This window comes from Anolis carolinensis, chromosome 1 (genome assembly GCF_035594765.1).
Source record: "Anolis carolinensis isolate JA03-04 chromosome 1, rAnoCar3.1.pri, whole genome shotgun sequence".
NCBI classification, from domain to species: Eukaryota; Metazoa; Chordata; class Lepidosauria; order Squamata; family Dactyloidae; genus Anolis; species Anolis carolinensis.
This window is the reverse complement of record NC_085841.1, coordinates 204,290,675-204,304,952: the sequence shown is the minus strand read 5'-3', so window position 1 is coordinate 204,304,952 and position 14,278 is coordinate 204,290,675. Positions and strand designations below refer to the sequence as shown.

The following is a 14,278-nucleotide window of genomic DNA, read 5'->3' as shown; positions in this document are numbered from 1 at the left end:
GTATTTGTGCCAAATTTGGTCCAATGAATGAAAATAGATCCTGCATATCAGATATTTACATTACAATTCATAATAGTAGCAAAATTACAGTTGTGAAGTAGCAACAAAAATAATTTTATGGTTGGGGGTCACCACAACATGATGAACTATATTAATGGGTCATGGCATTAGGAAGGTTGAGAACTACTGCTTGGGCACCTTCTAGAGCCCCATCTACACTACTACAGTAGAGTCTCACTTATCCAAGCTAAACGGGCCGGCAGAAGCTTGGATAAGCGAATATCTTGGATAATAAGGAAGGATTAAGGAAAAGCCTATTAAACATCAAATTAGATTATGATTTTACAAATTAAGCACCAAAACATCATGTTATACATATATATATAAAGTCCATCCTTGGTTTAGAGCAGGGTATCTTGATTGTCTCCTATTACAGTAGAGTCTCACTTAAACGGGCCGGCAGAACGTTGGATAAGCAAATATGTTGGATAATAAGGAGGCATTAAGGAAAAGCCTATTAAACATCAAATTAGATTATGATTTTACAAATTAAGCACCAAAACATCATGTTATACAACAAATTTGACAGAAAAAGTAGTTTAATACGCAGTAATGCTATGTAGTAATTACTGTATTTACGAATTTAGCACCAAAATATCATGATGTATTGAAAACATTGACTACAAAAATGGCTTGGATAATCCAGAAGCTTGGATAAGCGAGACTTGGATAAGTGAGACTCTACTGTATATAAAATTCAGATTACCTGCTTTGAACTGGATTGTTTGTCAGTGTAGATTCATATAATTCAGTTTAAAGCAGATAATATGGATTTTCTGTTTGATCATCTAGATTATTTGGCAGTGTAGAAGAGGCCTGAAAAAAGGAGACTTGGAACCATGAAAAAGGGAAGAAGCTTTTAGGGAGCTTCCTTTGTTGCAGTGCTGTCAGATGCTTCCTTCTCCACCATCAACTCCTTGTCTTCTTGGGCCCCTTCTACACTGCCCTATGTCCCAGGATCTGATCCCAAATTATCTGATTTAAACTGGATTATATGAGTTTCCACTGTCTGATAATCCGGGATCAGATCCTGGGATTTAGGGGCAGTGTGGAAGGGGCCTTGGTCCTTCCTTAGTGATACCAGCTTGAGGAGCTGAATAAGTGCAGGAATACATTTCACATTGTACAAATAACTCTATATTTCTTGCATTTTCTTTGGAATTAACAGTTACAGCTTCCCCCCCGAATGTGTGGAACTGTCACCACATGTTGTAAATAGCACCATGTTTGTATATAAAGAAGCCATGGAGAACCTGCTTCCTACTCCCACTAAATCTCATTATTTGTTCAACCTGCGTGATTTCTCTCGGGTCATCCAAGGTGTGTGTCTTTCCAGACCTGAAACAACAGAATCTCCAGGAACGATAAAACGACTTTGGGTTCATGAGGTAAATTTCCTGTTAGGAAAAAAACCCTGAAGACTTTGCCTTTATTTTATTTAATTTTTTGAGAAGCTTTTTGGAAGATGGTTTAATAAACTGTTGCGAGCTTTAAGGCTACGGTGGTAGAACTTCTAAACAAGAGCTGATTCATTTTTTTTCATTGCTAGGTCAAGTATGCAGTTTAGTACATAATTAGCTGTAATAAATTTAGAAGTCCTTGGGTCCTTCCACACAGAATATCAAGGTGGAAAATCCCACAATATCTGCTTTGAACTGGGTTATCTGAGTTCACACTGCCATATATTCCAGTTCAAAGCAGATAATGTGGGATCTTATTCAGCTGTATGGAAAAGGCCTTTGTCAACAGTAGATATTCCAAATGTACAGATTCCCTAAATTACTTAATTGAGGTCAGAACTATTTAGGAGTTGGTTATAAGGAGTTGGTCATTAGTTGGCGGCGTATAAGTTTAAATAATAAATAAATAAATTATAGAATATGACCGCTCTTCCAGTTACTTTAGTATTATAAATTTTATGGCATTGCCTCATGTCTCTTCCTACAAAGATATATAAAATACCCCACAACCTCTGAGGATGCCTGCTATAGAAGTGGGTGAGACATCAGGAGAGAATGCTTCTGGAACATGGCCATACAGCCTGGAAAACTCAAAACAACCCAGTGATTCCAGCCATGAAAGCCTTTGACAACACATATATAATAATTCACAAGTCCCCTTTATTAGGCCAACATTTTAATTGACATAGGATAAATGATATATCCTGATAGACCAACTAAGGCCCCTTCCACACAGCTATATAAAATCCACATTGAACTGGATTATATGGCAGTATGGACTCAAATAACCCAGATCAAAGCAGATATTGTGGATTATCTGCCTTGATATTCCAGGCTATTTGTCTGTGTGAAAAGGCCCCAAGTGTGCTTTTAAGAATCTTATTGTTGCCTCTGGTCCAAATAGTGCCATGTAGAGAGACATTATCTTTGAAAATGGCTAACTCTAAAACTGGTATACATCTATCACATCAGGTGGGATTAGCACCTCTGTGTACAGGTTTTAACTTCTGCTTTGTACTACATCAGGAGTGGACAACTGAAGAAGTGGTGCAGATCATTCCCTTCTCTACTGTCTAGATCAGTGGTTCTCAACCTGTGGATCCCCAAGTGTTTTGGCCTACAACTCCCAGAAATCTGTTAGAATTTCTGGAAGTTGAAGGCCAAAACATCTGGGGAGACACAGGTTGAGAACCACTGGTCTAGAGGTTTCAGTGATTGTGTGTTAAACTGCAACGTGCTCAAGCCAATCAATAAATGCAGGGTCGATAAAACAAATTTCTATAGTGAACATAGTACATTAAAACAAATCATCATCTGTTTATATCACTTAGCAAGCTTGATTTCACTGGACATCATTTGCATTCTGTTTCTATATTTGTGACTATAAGGTTACCAAGAAGCTCAGCAATTGCATTGTCTCTTATTTTGCAGGTCCTAAGGGTGTATTATGATCGTTTGGTTGATCAAGCAGATCGGGCTTGGCTTGTTGGATGTATCCGACAAGTAGTGACAAACGTGTTTGAGGACGATTTTGATGAACTTTTTGATAAATTGGATTTCAATGATGATGGCAAGGTGGAAGAAGATGATTTGCGAAGTCTGATGTTCTGTGATTTTCATGATCCCAAAAGGGAGGACACAAACTACAGAGAAGTATTGGATGTGGATCACTTGAGGGTTGTTGTAGAGGGCCATCTGGAAGAATACAATAATATGAGCAAAAAACCCATGCAGTTGGTGTTATTCCGATTTGCCATAGAGCATGTTTGTAGGATTTCACGTATTCTGAAGCAGCCTCGTAGCCACGCCCTTCTGGTGGGAGTTGGAGGAAGTGGGCGGCAGTCCCTAACACGTTTAGCAGCATATATGGCAGATTACACACCCTTTCAGGTTGAAATTTCAAAGAGTTATGGGACCAATGAATGGCATGAAGATCTAAAAGTTATCCTAAGGAGATCTACCGAAGGTGAGATGCAAGGAGTTTTCTTATTCACCGATACCCAGATAAAAAGGGAGTCCTTCCTGGAAGACATCAACAACTTGTTAAACGCTGGAGAAGTACCCAATCTCTTTGCAGTTGATGAGAAGCAAGAAATTTGTGAAAAGATGCGACAAATAGACCGCCAGAGGGATCGAACCAAGCAGACTGATGGTAGCCCCATTGCTCTTTTCAACATGTTCATTGACCGCTGCCGAGACCAGCTGCACGTTGTGTTGGCCATGAGTCCCATTGGAGATGCTTTCCGTAACCGCCTTCGCAAGTTCCCTGCTCTCGTTAATTGCTGTACTATTGATTGGTTTCAGGTAAGGCTGTCAGTCATATGCATATTCTGTGATGTCATCAATAATAGACTGTGTGGGGGTTAAATAAATTGAAACTTAATCCAGACATGACAGTACTCTTGATCATTTGAAAGTCAGATCAGAGAATTTCAGCCTATCCCGGATGGGGTTACATTCCCCCTGAAGGTACAGGTCTGCAGCTTGGGTTTGAGCCTGGATTCAACCCAGAATCTGGAAGATCAGATTTTTGGCAGTGAACGGTAGTGCCTTTGAGTAGTTAATACTTCTGTGCTAGCTGCACATCCGCCTAGAGAAGTGGTTCTCAACCTGGAGTCCCCAGATATTTTTGGCCTACAACTCCCAGAAATCCCAGCCAGTTTACCAGCTGTTAGGATTTCTGGAAGTTGAAGGCCAAATACATCTCAAACCCAGGTTGAGAACCAGTCCTAGAGAGATTAGAATTGACCAGGGTGACACATATTTTAGGCTGAATTTACCTTGCCCTGTACCCCAGGATCTAATCCCAAATTATCTGTTTTGAACTGAATTATATGAGTCTACATTGCCAGACAATCTGGGAGAAGCAGATAATCTGGCATCATATCCTGGACTATAGGACTGTGTAGATCAGGGCCGGCCCCACCATGGAGGCCACGTGAGGCAGCCGCCTCGGGCGCAGGTCCCCGGGGGGTGCCGTCAGGCTTGCCCCGCCCCAGCGGGGACCATGGGCTCGCTCGCCGGTGAACAGGAAGGCCTGTTCGGCGACGAGCGAGCTCCACATGGCTGCTGCCGGCTGGGCAAGGCCAGCCAGGCCAGGGCGCACTGGGCGGGAGGCGGGGCACTGTCAGGGCGGTGCCCCGCCTCCCGCCCAGCGTGCTCTGGCCCCGCCTCCCATGCTGCATGACGGTGCCCCGCCTCCCGCCCAGTGCGCCCTGGCCTGGCTGGCCTTGTGGCCTGGCTGGCCTTGCCCAGCCGGCAGCCAGCTGGCCAAGCCTTGTGGCCTGGCTGGCCTTGCCCAGCCGGCAGCTGGCCGGGCAAGGCCAGCCAGGCCAGGGCGCACTGGGCAGGAGGCGGGGCACCGTCAGGGCGGTGCCCCGCCTCCTGCCCAGCATGCCCTGGCCCCGCCTCTCATGCAGCGTGGGAGGCGGGGTCAGGGCGAGTAGCGCGGGAGGCGGGGCCAGGGTTGGCCCCGCCTCCTGCGCTACTCACCCTCGCCCGTCTGGCCTTTTCCAGCTGGCCAGACTGCAGCAGAGGTCCCTCCAGGCCGCGATCGCCAACCCTGGCCCCGCCTCCCGTGCTACTCGCTGCGTGAGAGGCGAGCAGCATGGGAGGCGGGGCCAGGGCGCAAGAGGCGGGGCCCGCCGGCGCCGCGGGAGGCATGGCCATGTGCCTCCCGCGGCACATGGCCACGCCTCCCGCGGCGCCGGCGGGGGGGGGGGGCGCTTTTCCCCACCCCCGCTTAATATTTAAAATTATCTCTGGCTGGCCCTGGTGTAGATCCAGCCTTAGTTGTATCTCATTTGGATTACTGTATCATGGTCTACATCAGTGGTTCCCAATCTTTGGTTCTCCAGGTGTTTTGGACTTCAGCTTCCATAATTCCTAACAGTGGAGCCCCGGTGGCGAAGTGTGTTAAAGCACTGAGCAGCTGAATTTGCAGACCGAAAGGTCGCAAGTTCAAATCCCGGGAGCGGAGTGAGCGCCTGCTGTTAGCCCCAGCTTTTGCCAACCTAGCATTTCGAAAACATGCCAATGTGAGTAGATCAATAGGTACCGCTCTGGCGAGAAGGTAATGGCGCTCCATGCAGTCATGCCGGCCACATGACCATGGAGGTGTTTACGGACAACGCTGCCTATTCGTCTTAAAAATGGAGATGAGCACCAACCCCCAGAGTCGGACATGACTGGACTTAATGTCAGGGGAAAACCTTTACCTTTACCTAATTCCTAATAGTAGGTAAATTGACTGGGGTTTCTGAGAGTCAAACTACTGTAGGACCAAAGGTTGGGAACCATCACTCTACATTGAGCTGTCTTTGAAAGTATTTTGAAACCTTAGATTGGGGTAACAAACTCATTTTCATTGGGGGCGACATTTACCTTATTATTGCCTTCAAAGGGCCATCAAATCCATGGATGAAGAATCCGTGGATGTAGACGGCCAACTATAATTTTTTTTTACCCAGTTTGGGTCCCCAAATGTCATTGAATGACAACTCCCATCACTTTTAATGATCTGTCATGTGGACTGGTGATAATGGGAATTGAAGCTCAACAGCACTTATGGCTCCGAGTTTGGGAAAAGGTGAAAGGGTATTTTAAAGTCAGATATCAGATCCTGTTTACCCGTATAGGTAGGCAGCCAAAACTCTTTTTTTGTTTCAGCTGACCTTTGAGAATTTGTTTTTTAGGAGAAACAGACCTTGTATAATGTGCTCTACTTGTACAGTATTTGTTTTTAAATTGTTTATGTTTTAAACTAGTTTTAATTTTATAATGGTTTAATTGGTTTGTAACATTTGTATGGTGTGATTTTTAACAGTGTTTTGACTGCTGTGAGCTGTCCCAAAGAAACTGGAGGAATAATAGTAGTAGTAGTAATAATAATAATAATAATAATAATAATAATAATAATAATAATAATAATAATAATAATAATAATAATGGGTAGGTTTTAAATGGTAGAGTATGCAAACATGTAAAGGCTGAACATCCTTTATCCAGAATTGAAGTCTGAATTACTCCAAAATCTGAAATTGTCCCCATGCTGAGATAGTGACACTTTTGCTTTTTTGATGCAAAGTGTACATAAACTTTGTTCCCCCCCCCCCCCCCCCCCAAAATAGTAAACATAAAATCACCTTCAGGCTATGTGTATAAAATGTATATGAAGCTTAAATGCATTTTTTGTTTATACTTGAGTCCCAGCTCCAGGTTATCTAATTATGAATGCATATATGCAAGTACTGTATAAATAGGGTTGTTGTATGTATTCCGGGCTGTATGGCCATGTTCTAGAAGTATTCTCTCCTGACGTTTCGCCCACATCTATGGCCGGCATCCTCAGAGGATGAGAGAATACTTCTAGAACATGGCCATACAGCCCGGAATACATACAACAACCCTGTGATCCCGGCCATGAAAGCCTTTGACAACACACTGTATAAATATTCCAAAAATCTGAAAAAAATCCAAAATCTAAAACATGTTTGGTCCCAGGCATTTCAAATAAAGGATATTCAACCTATTATGCTATGTAACAAAATTTGTAAAAAAATCTGTTCCTGGTTTGAAAATATTATTTCTTGTTTAATTGTGTGGTACTTACTTTGAAAGTAGTTGTTATACTCCAGGAACTTCATTTTTGTGGTTGCCACAACCTATGTTGAATTGGCTGAGACTCTATGAGATATTAATTGAAAAACTATCGCAAAATGTTCTGCAGGGTGTCCCACCAAAACAAAATTTTTGCAGTTTAATAAACTTTTCCCATATTTTTTATGATAGAACCAATTAGGAAATGACATTTATAACCCAGGAACAAAAATCATAGTTACATAGTGTTATTCTTTGCTTGCATGCTGAAATGGTATAATCCTTTGAGGACTGTACAGTCTACAGTGTGATCGTTTTGAATGTGTGTGGTAGCTTGATTACTGTTAGGAGCTTCAATGAAGAGGTACAAGGCTTTCCCTATGTCATAATCTCAATCATAAAAAAAATTATTTAGACCTGCAACAGAAAGAGATAGGAAGGTTGAGATTCAATACACTCGTTCTTGGCTAATAGAAGAAGAAGAACATTTTATTGATTAGCCCTTAGGCCATATTAAAGTACCAAGCCAAACAACCAGGCTCGAAAAGACCTGGTTACATTCTATACAAATATTAAATAAAACACTTGTAACCATACAATAAATAAATATAATAAAACTGGGTGCGTACATCATATGTCATTGTCACCCCTACAGTTTACCCCTATCAGCCCCACATATGTGGATCTCAATCGTATTGTTTTACTCAAGTACAGAGCCGTTTTATATGTTATTTTTGGATCTTGACTGCACATAAAGTACGTTGTTCTGATGTACGATTCCCAGTGCATTGTCCGTTTGATATATGGACCAAGAAACAAATCTCTCACCTTCTGATACAATTTACAGTCAAATAATATATGTGCTAAATCCTATGAGGACTATACAGTGTACAGTGTGATTGTTTTGAATGTGTGTGGTAGCTTGATAACTGTTAGGAGCTTCAATGAAGAGGTACAAGGCTTTCCCTATGTCATAATCTCATTCATAAAAAAAATTATTTAGACCTGCAAGAGAAAGAGATAGGAAGGTTGAGATTCAATACACTCGTTCTTGGCTAATAGAACTGATATGTTTCTTGATTTCTATAATATCTATGTACTCAACTCTGCGCTAGACTGTGTCTTGTATGTCTTTTGCAAAATCCCTTTTATAAGGCCTTTAGCTGTGGCAACGTCAATATGGAACCCACCATAAGAAGCTTTCCTGTGTCAAGTGTATCTCCCGATCTGCTCTTTTTAAAGAGCTGTCACCAATAGACATTCTTCATACAATATCATTTCTTCACAATAAGGCTGTAATACTTTGTTTCTCTTCTTTCAAATTTAGTCCTGGCCTTCAGATGCTTTGCAGGCAGTGGCCACTCGCTCCCTAGAAGATATTGAAATGTCTGAAGATACCCGGGATGGCTGCATTGAACTGTGCCAAAAATTTCACATGACTACCATTAACTTGTCTGAATCGTTCTATAATGAACTCCAGAGACACAATTATGTTACACCTACTTCATATTTGGAGTTGATTTCCACATTCAAATCCCTATTAGAGAAGAACAGAACGTAAGTACGATGAATATCGCATTGGCTTGCAATAACAAAATGGTATGGTGTATGAATACTATTGTGCTAAAAACCCCAGACTCAAATCTTGCATGCATAAGAGTTCTTATCATTCTCATTAGTCCCTCTGAAGAAATACTTGTAAAATGTAATTAAAATATTTTTCATCAAAATTGCCAAATTGCATGGTTCTGAGCAATATTTTCCATCATACAAACAAAAAACTTTTATAGAACTGTTTTAGTCCCTTTCTTTTTCACTCAAAATCTTGATTTTTTTCAGAATGACTGATGTAGAAAGTAACTAGTAGAAACTGAGGCCCAATCTACACTCACATAGAGTGCCCTCTCTCCTCTACTAGACTCTGCTGACTGGGAAGTTTTGTAGAATGTGAGAAAGGAGTTTCTGTGTTCTTGCAGATTAAAAATCTATACACATAATAAAAGTGAAAATCTGGCTGGAGTACTAATTTTCATAGACAGGCTCCCGCTTCCACAAACAGCTTATAACCCACAGTGCTGAGGAGCCACCAAAGTACTCCCTCCAATGACATTTCAGGTTATAGCGAGCGCTATGAACACGTAGCCCAAACCCTGCCAATGTCCTCCCCAAACACTACAGCCCACCACCCAAGGAATGCTTTCATTCAGGGACAATTTCATCCTGGATTTTACATGTTTCCATAGACATCCCAGTGTTTCTTAATCTCCATTGGTATGAAATTTGCATGACTCCACCCACTGCCTCTCGCTTAACCCTTTCCTATGACCTGGACATTTTAGATTTGTAGGTACTGGGGTGTAAAGTTGAATTGCAATCAATGAGCACTCTGAACTCCACCAAAGATTGAATTGGACCATATTTGGCATACAGAGCCCCCATGACCATCAAAGCATACTGGAGGTCTTTGGGGGAAATTCACCTTGATTTGGGGGAGTTGTAGTTCACCTACATCCAGAGAACACTGTGAATCCAAACACCAATGGATCTGGACCAAAGACCTGATATGCCCAAATTTGATTGCTAGAGGGGGATTGGGGAAACTGACCTTCCTTTCCAGGAGCTGTAGTTCACCCACAACCAGGGAATCGGAAACCTCCACCGATGATGGACCTGGACCAAACTTGGCACACAGAACCCTCAGGAATAACTCAATCTACTGGAGAGGTTTGAGGGGACTGACTCACCACAGTGGGAGTTGTAGTTTATCCTACAGCCATAGAGCACACTGAACCCCACCAATGATCCATCCAGAGCACACTTGCCCAACATAACAAACTTCAAGTAGTGATAGAATACCAGGAGTTAACCTGACATTATGTCCGTTGTAGTTGTTCCACAACCTTCTGCATTTTGTACAATGAAAAAATTGACTTTTTCAAATAACCTGCGCAACGCCGTGTACCCAAGCTAGTAGTAAATAAAACACATACACACTCCTTTCCCACTATCTACCCATAACTAGGCTGGTAGTGGTGGGATCACTGTGGCATTGCTGAGTTTGATAAAAAATGAAAAGCAATTAAAAACTGTAAAGGTATTTGGTTTCATTAAGGCTGGATCTACACTGCCCTATATCCCAGGATTTGATCCCAGATTATCTGATTTGAACTGGATTAGATAAATCTACAGGAGCCCCGGTGGCGAAGTGCACTGAGCTGGAAACCGAAAGGTTCCAGGTTCAAACCCCGGAGCGGCGTGAGCACCCGCTGTTAGCTCCAGCTCCTGCCAACCTAGCAGTTCGAAAACATGCCAATGTGAGTAATAATAATAATAATAATAATAATAATAATAATAATAATAAACAACTTTATTTATACCCCGCCACCATCTCCCCAACGGGTACTCGGGGCGGCTTACATGGGGCCATGCCCAGAACAATACAATTAGACAGAATATAAAAAGAGCAACAAATCATAACACATTGAACAATACAATAAATGATAATATACATTACAACGCATTACAATAGGTACCGCTCCAGCAGGAAGGTAATGGCACTCCATGCAGTCATGCCGGCCACATGACCTTGGAGGTGTCTACAGATAACGCCGGCTCTTCGGCTTGGAAATGGAGATGAGCACCAACCCCCAGAGTCAGACATGACTGGACTTAACATCAGGGGAAACCTTTACTTTTACCTATATGAGTCTACACTATCAGATAACCTGGGATAAACAGATAATCTGGGATTAGATCCTGGGATATAGGGCACTGTAGATCCAGCCTAAAAGGTCATTCCATAGCCTTGATGTGATTGTGTTAAATGCCCAGTTTTAACAGTTGATGTGCTGGTATATAGACCAGGGCTTGATTTGCCAAATACAAGCAGTGAAGTGGTTAATATGTGGAGAGGCTGCTCTAAAATAAAATAGCTTTTTTATCTGAAGGAAGTTGTTAAGCAAGTCTGGGTTGCAATATGACATATGTGAAGTCAACTGAACTTAAATATATATTTGCATTCAGGTTCATGAATTGAATTATGCTTAAGAGCTCAAGAAATAGTTGTTTGGTTATCATACTGGCAGAGAAAATAGGAGAATGTTCAGCACAAGGGAATTTTACACATTTGGAGGACTGTTTTGGGATTAACTCAATGACACTTGCATGTATGTGTTGGCCTGCCTGAATGCTTCCTGAATTACTTTCAGTCTGGTGATGAAAATGAAAAGGAGATATGAAGTTGGCTTGGAGAAACTGGATTCGGCAGCGGCGCAGGTGGCCACGATGCAGGTGGAGCTGGAAGCCTTGCAGCCCCAACTCCGGGTGGCTAGCAAGCAGGTCGATGAGATGATGCTTGTGATTGAGAAGGAGTCCCTAGAAGTGGCCAAAACAGAAAAAATTGTGAAAGCTGATGAAGAGGTGGCCAACGAGCAAGCTATGGCTGCTAAGGCCATTAAGGACGAATGTGATGCTGATCTGGCAGAAGCCTTGCCAATTTTGGAGAGTGCCCTGGCTGCTCTTGACACTCTGACGGCACAGGTAACAGCGTGTGGGAGATGTTTTTGAACCTTATCTTGATAGAAGCACCTGGTTTTGAAGGAGTTGCTGTGTTAGGGTGAATTGCTTTGCAAATTTTATTTCAATATTTTTCCATATATCACACTTCGTGCTGCACTAGCTGTTACTTTTGTGGATTTTGCTGCATTTCCATTTTGTGCAGTTGAAAACTGCCTCTCACTGGGTACTGATTGAGATTATAAACTCCACTTGCTAAAACATTACTTGCCTTCAAGTTATTTCTAACCTGTGGCATTTATAAGGCCCTTCTACACTGCCATATCATCCATATTAGCAAAACAAATAAACCAGATTATCTGATTGGAACTGGATTATATGAGTCTACACTGCCATATAGTGGCAGTATTGAAGGGGCCTAAGGTGACCTTATTATGAGGTTTCTTGGTAGAATTTGTTCAGATGGATTTTACCTTTGCAATCCTCTGAGAATTGATAGAATTTGGCATTTCAAGGTCACCCAGTGGGTTTTGAGAGGGTATGTGGACTTTAGTATTCCAGTGTGCTGTTCATGCTCTGTACATAGGTAAAGGTAAAGGTTTTCTCTGTTGGTTAGTTTCTAAGCTGAAGAGCCGGTATTGTCTGTAGGTACCTCCAAGGTCATGTGGCCAGCATGACTGCATGGAGCGCCGTTACCTTACCGCTGAAGCGGTACCTATTGATCTACTCACATTTGCATGTTTTGAACTGCTAGGTGGGCAGAAGCTAGGGCTAACAGAGGGAGCTTGCCCCACTCTCCAGATGTGAACTGCTGACCTTTTGGTCAGCAAGTTCAGCAGCTCAGCGGTTTAACCCGGTGCACCAACGGGGCTCTGTACATATTAGTTTCTTGAATATCAGATATCAAAAACTTGGGTCCATTTTTCTGCAGGTATCTTAACTCATAACAACAACAAAAGAACCATCCCCTTTTCTGAGTAGAGTTGCAAAACAGCAAGAATGTAGTCCATCCCAGGAAAACCTAAAGGAAAAATTAACCCATTTCATATATCGAAATCTGTAATTTGGCCCCTTAAACATATGCATGAGTTCATATACAGTATTTCTTTAATATTGCCCAGACTACATCCCCGTGCCCTTATTAAAATGTATGAAAGACACCCTATGTTCAGTAAGGGCTGTGGAACAGGGGAGAAGGGGGCATCATTTTGGCCTCCTCAATCTGCTAGAAACTTCCCTCCCTCCATTTATTTCCATTTTTTGTAAAAGAGTTTTACCAGGACCTAAAAGAGACCAGGAGACCCTCCAAACTGTTAGAATATCCCCCTTCCCAAAAGCAGTATTGGATAACTAAACAGGGTGAGCACACAGTTTTCCCCAACTTCTCTGACTGGAGCAAATGAAAGTAACAACAACAACAACAACAACAAAAATAACAACAACAACAACCGCAGGGGAGAGCAGGATCGAAGAGAAGCAACTGGAAAAGCTGTCATGATACAAGGATTTAAAGATCGAACTGCAAAGACTCTGGCACAAGCCAATAAAGGTGATCCCAGTGGTAATCGGCACACTGGGTACAGTGCCTAAATACCTTGGATTGCACTTGAAAACAATTGGCGCTGACAAAATTACCATCTGTCAGCTGATCCCTCTGATCCCTACATGGATCTGTACTCATTATTTGCCGATACATCACATAGTCCTGAACACTTGGGAAGTGTCTGATGTGGGCTCCAATACAACAGCCAGCATAGTAATCTTGTTTGCTGTGTACTAATCTTTTTTTGTATCTAATAATAATAATAATAATAATAATAATAATAATAATAATAATAGTTGTTGTTGTTGTTGTTATTGACACAACAACGTTGTATGACACACCAAACAAGATAGATATGCTGGATTTCTTATCACAAAATCACAAGTCGAACACTTCCCAAGTGTTTAGGACTGTGTGATGTATTTGCGGATGATGCGTGCAGATCCCAGTAGGGTGGCCTTTTGCAGTTGGCAGATCGTAATTTTGTCAATGTCTATTATTTCCAAATGCCGGCTGAGATCTGTTGTTGTTGTTGTTATTTATTACCCACCTTTCCTGATGAGTTGAGGCTACAACAAATTCAAAAACATATGAACTCGTAAAATATACAATAAATGACATTGATAAAAACACAAAAATATAAAAAGTCAGAAGGCAACAGGAAAGAAGAAGACCGCATTGCAGATGGATAGAATCAAAAAAGCTATGACCAGAGTTTGAAAGACCTCAGCAGGGCTGGTGATGATAGAGGGACTTGGAGGTCTCTCATTCATAGTACCACCATAAATTGACATCAAATTGACAGCAGTTGAAAACAATTTTAAAGAAAGCGGTAGGTACAGGTGGCATGTCCCCCAGATTTCTCAAAACTGCCACCCTTGCCAGAAAAATAACAAATATAGTTTATGAACAGCAGAAAGCCACACTTTGCTTAACTGTGTTAAGATGAAATGGGAGAACATGTCAAGATCATTAGATGTTGTGGTAACGTCTTGGAAGGTACTTAAGGCTCCTTCAGAAACCATTGAAAAGAAATTGCTGGATGAGGGTGGTGTTAAGTCATTTTAAATGCTGTTATTTGATGGTAAATAATGGAAATGAG

General features: G+C 41.9%; 1 protein-coding gene across 1 annotated transcript in view; it reads left to right on the top strand.

The window, feature by feature from the left end:
* The window catches only part of dnah7 (dynein axonemal heavy chain 7), a gene marked incomplete in the record, with an annotated part of 224,097 nt that overhangs the window by 109,186 nt on the left and 100,633 nt on the right, over positions 1-14,278 (top strand). Inside the window, 4 exon segments of the mRNA XM_062964053.1 lie at positions 1,229-1,448; positions 2,952-3,824; positions 8,446-8,675; positions 11,327-11,657. Coding sequence (XP_062820123.1) covers positions 1,229-1,448; positions 2,952-3,824; positions 8,446-8,675; positions 11,327-11,657 — 1,654 coding nt within the window.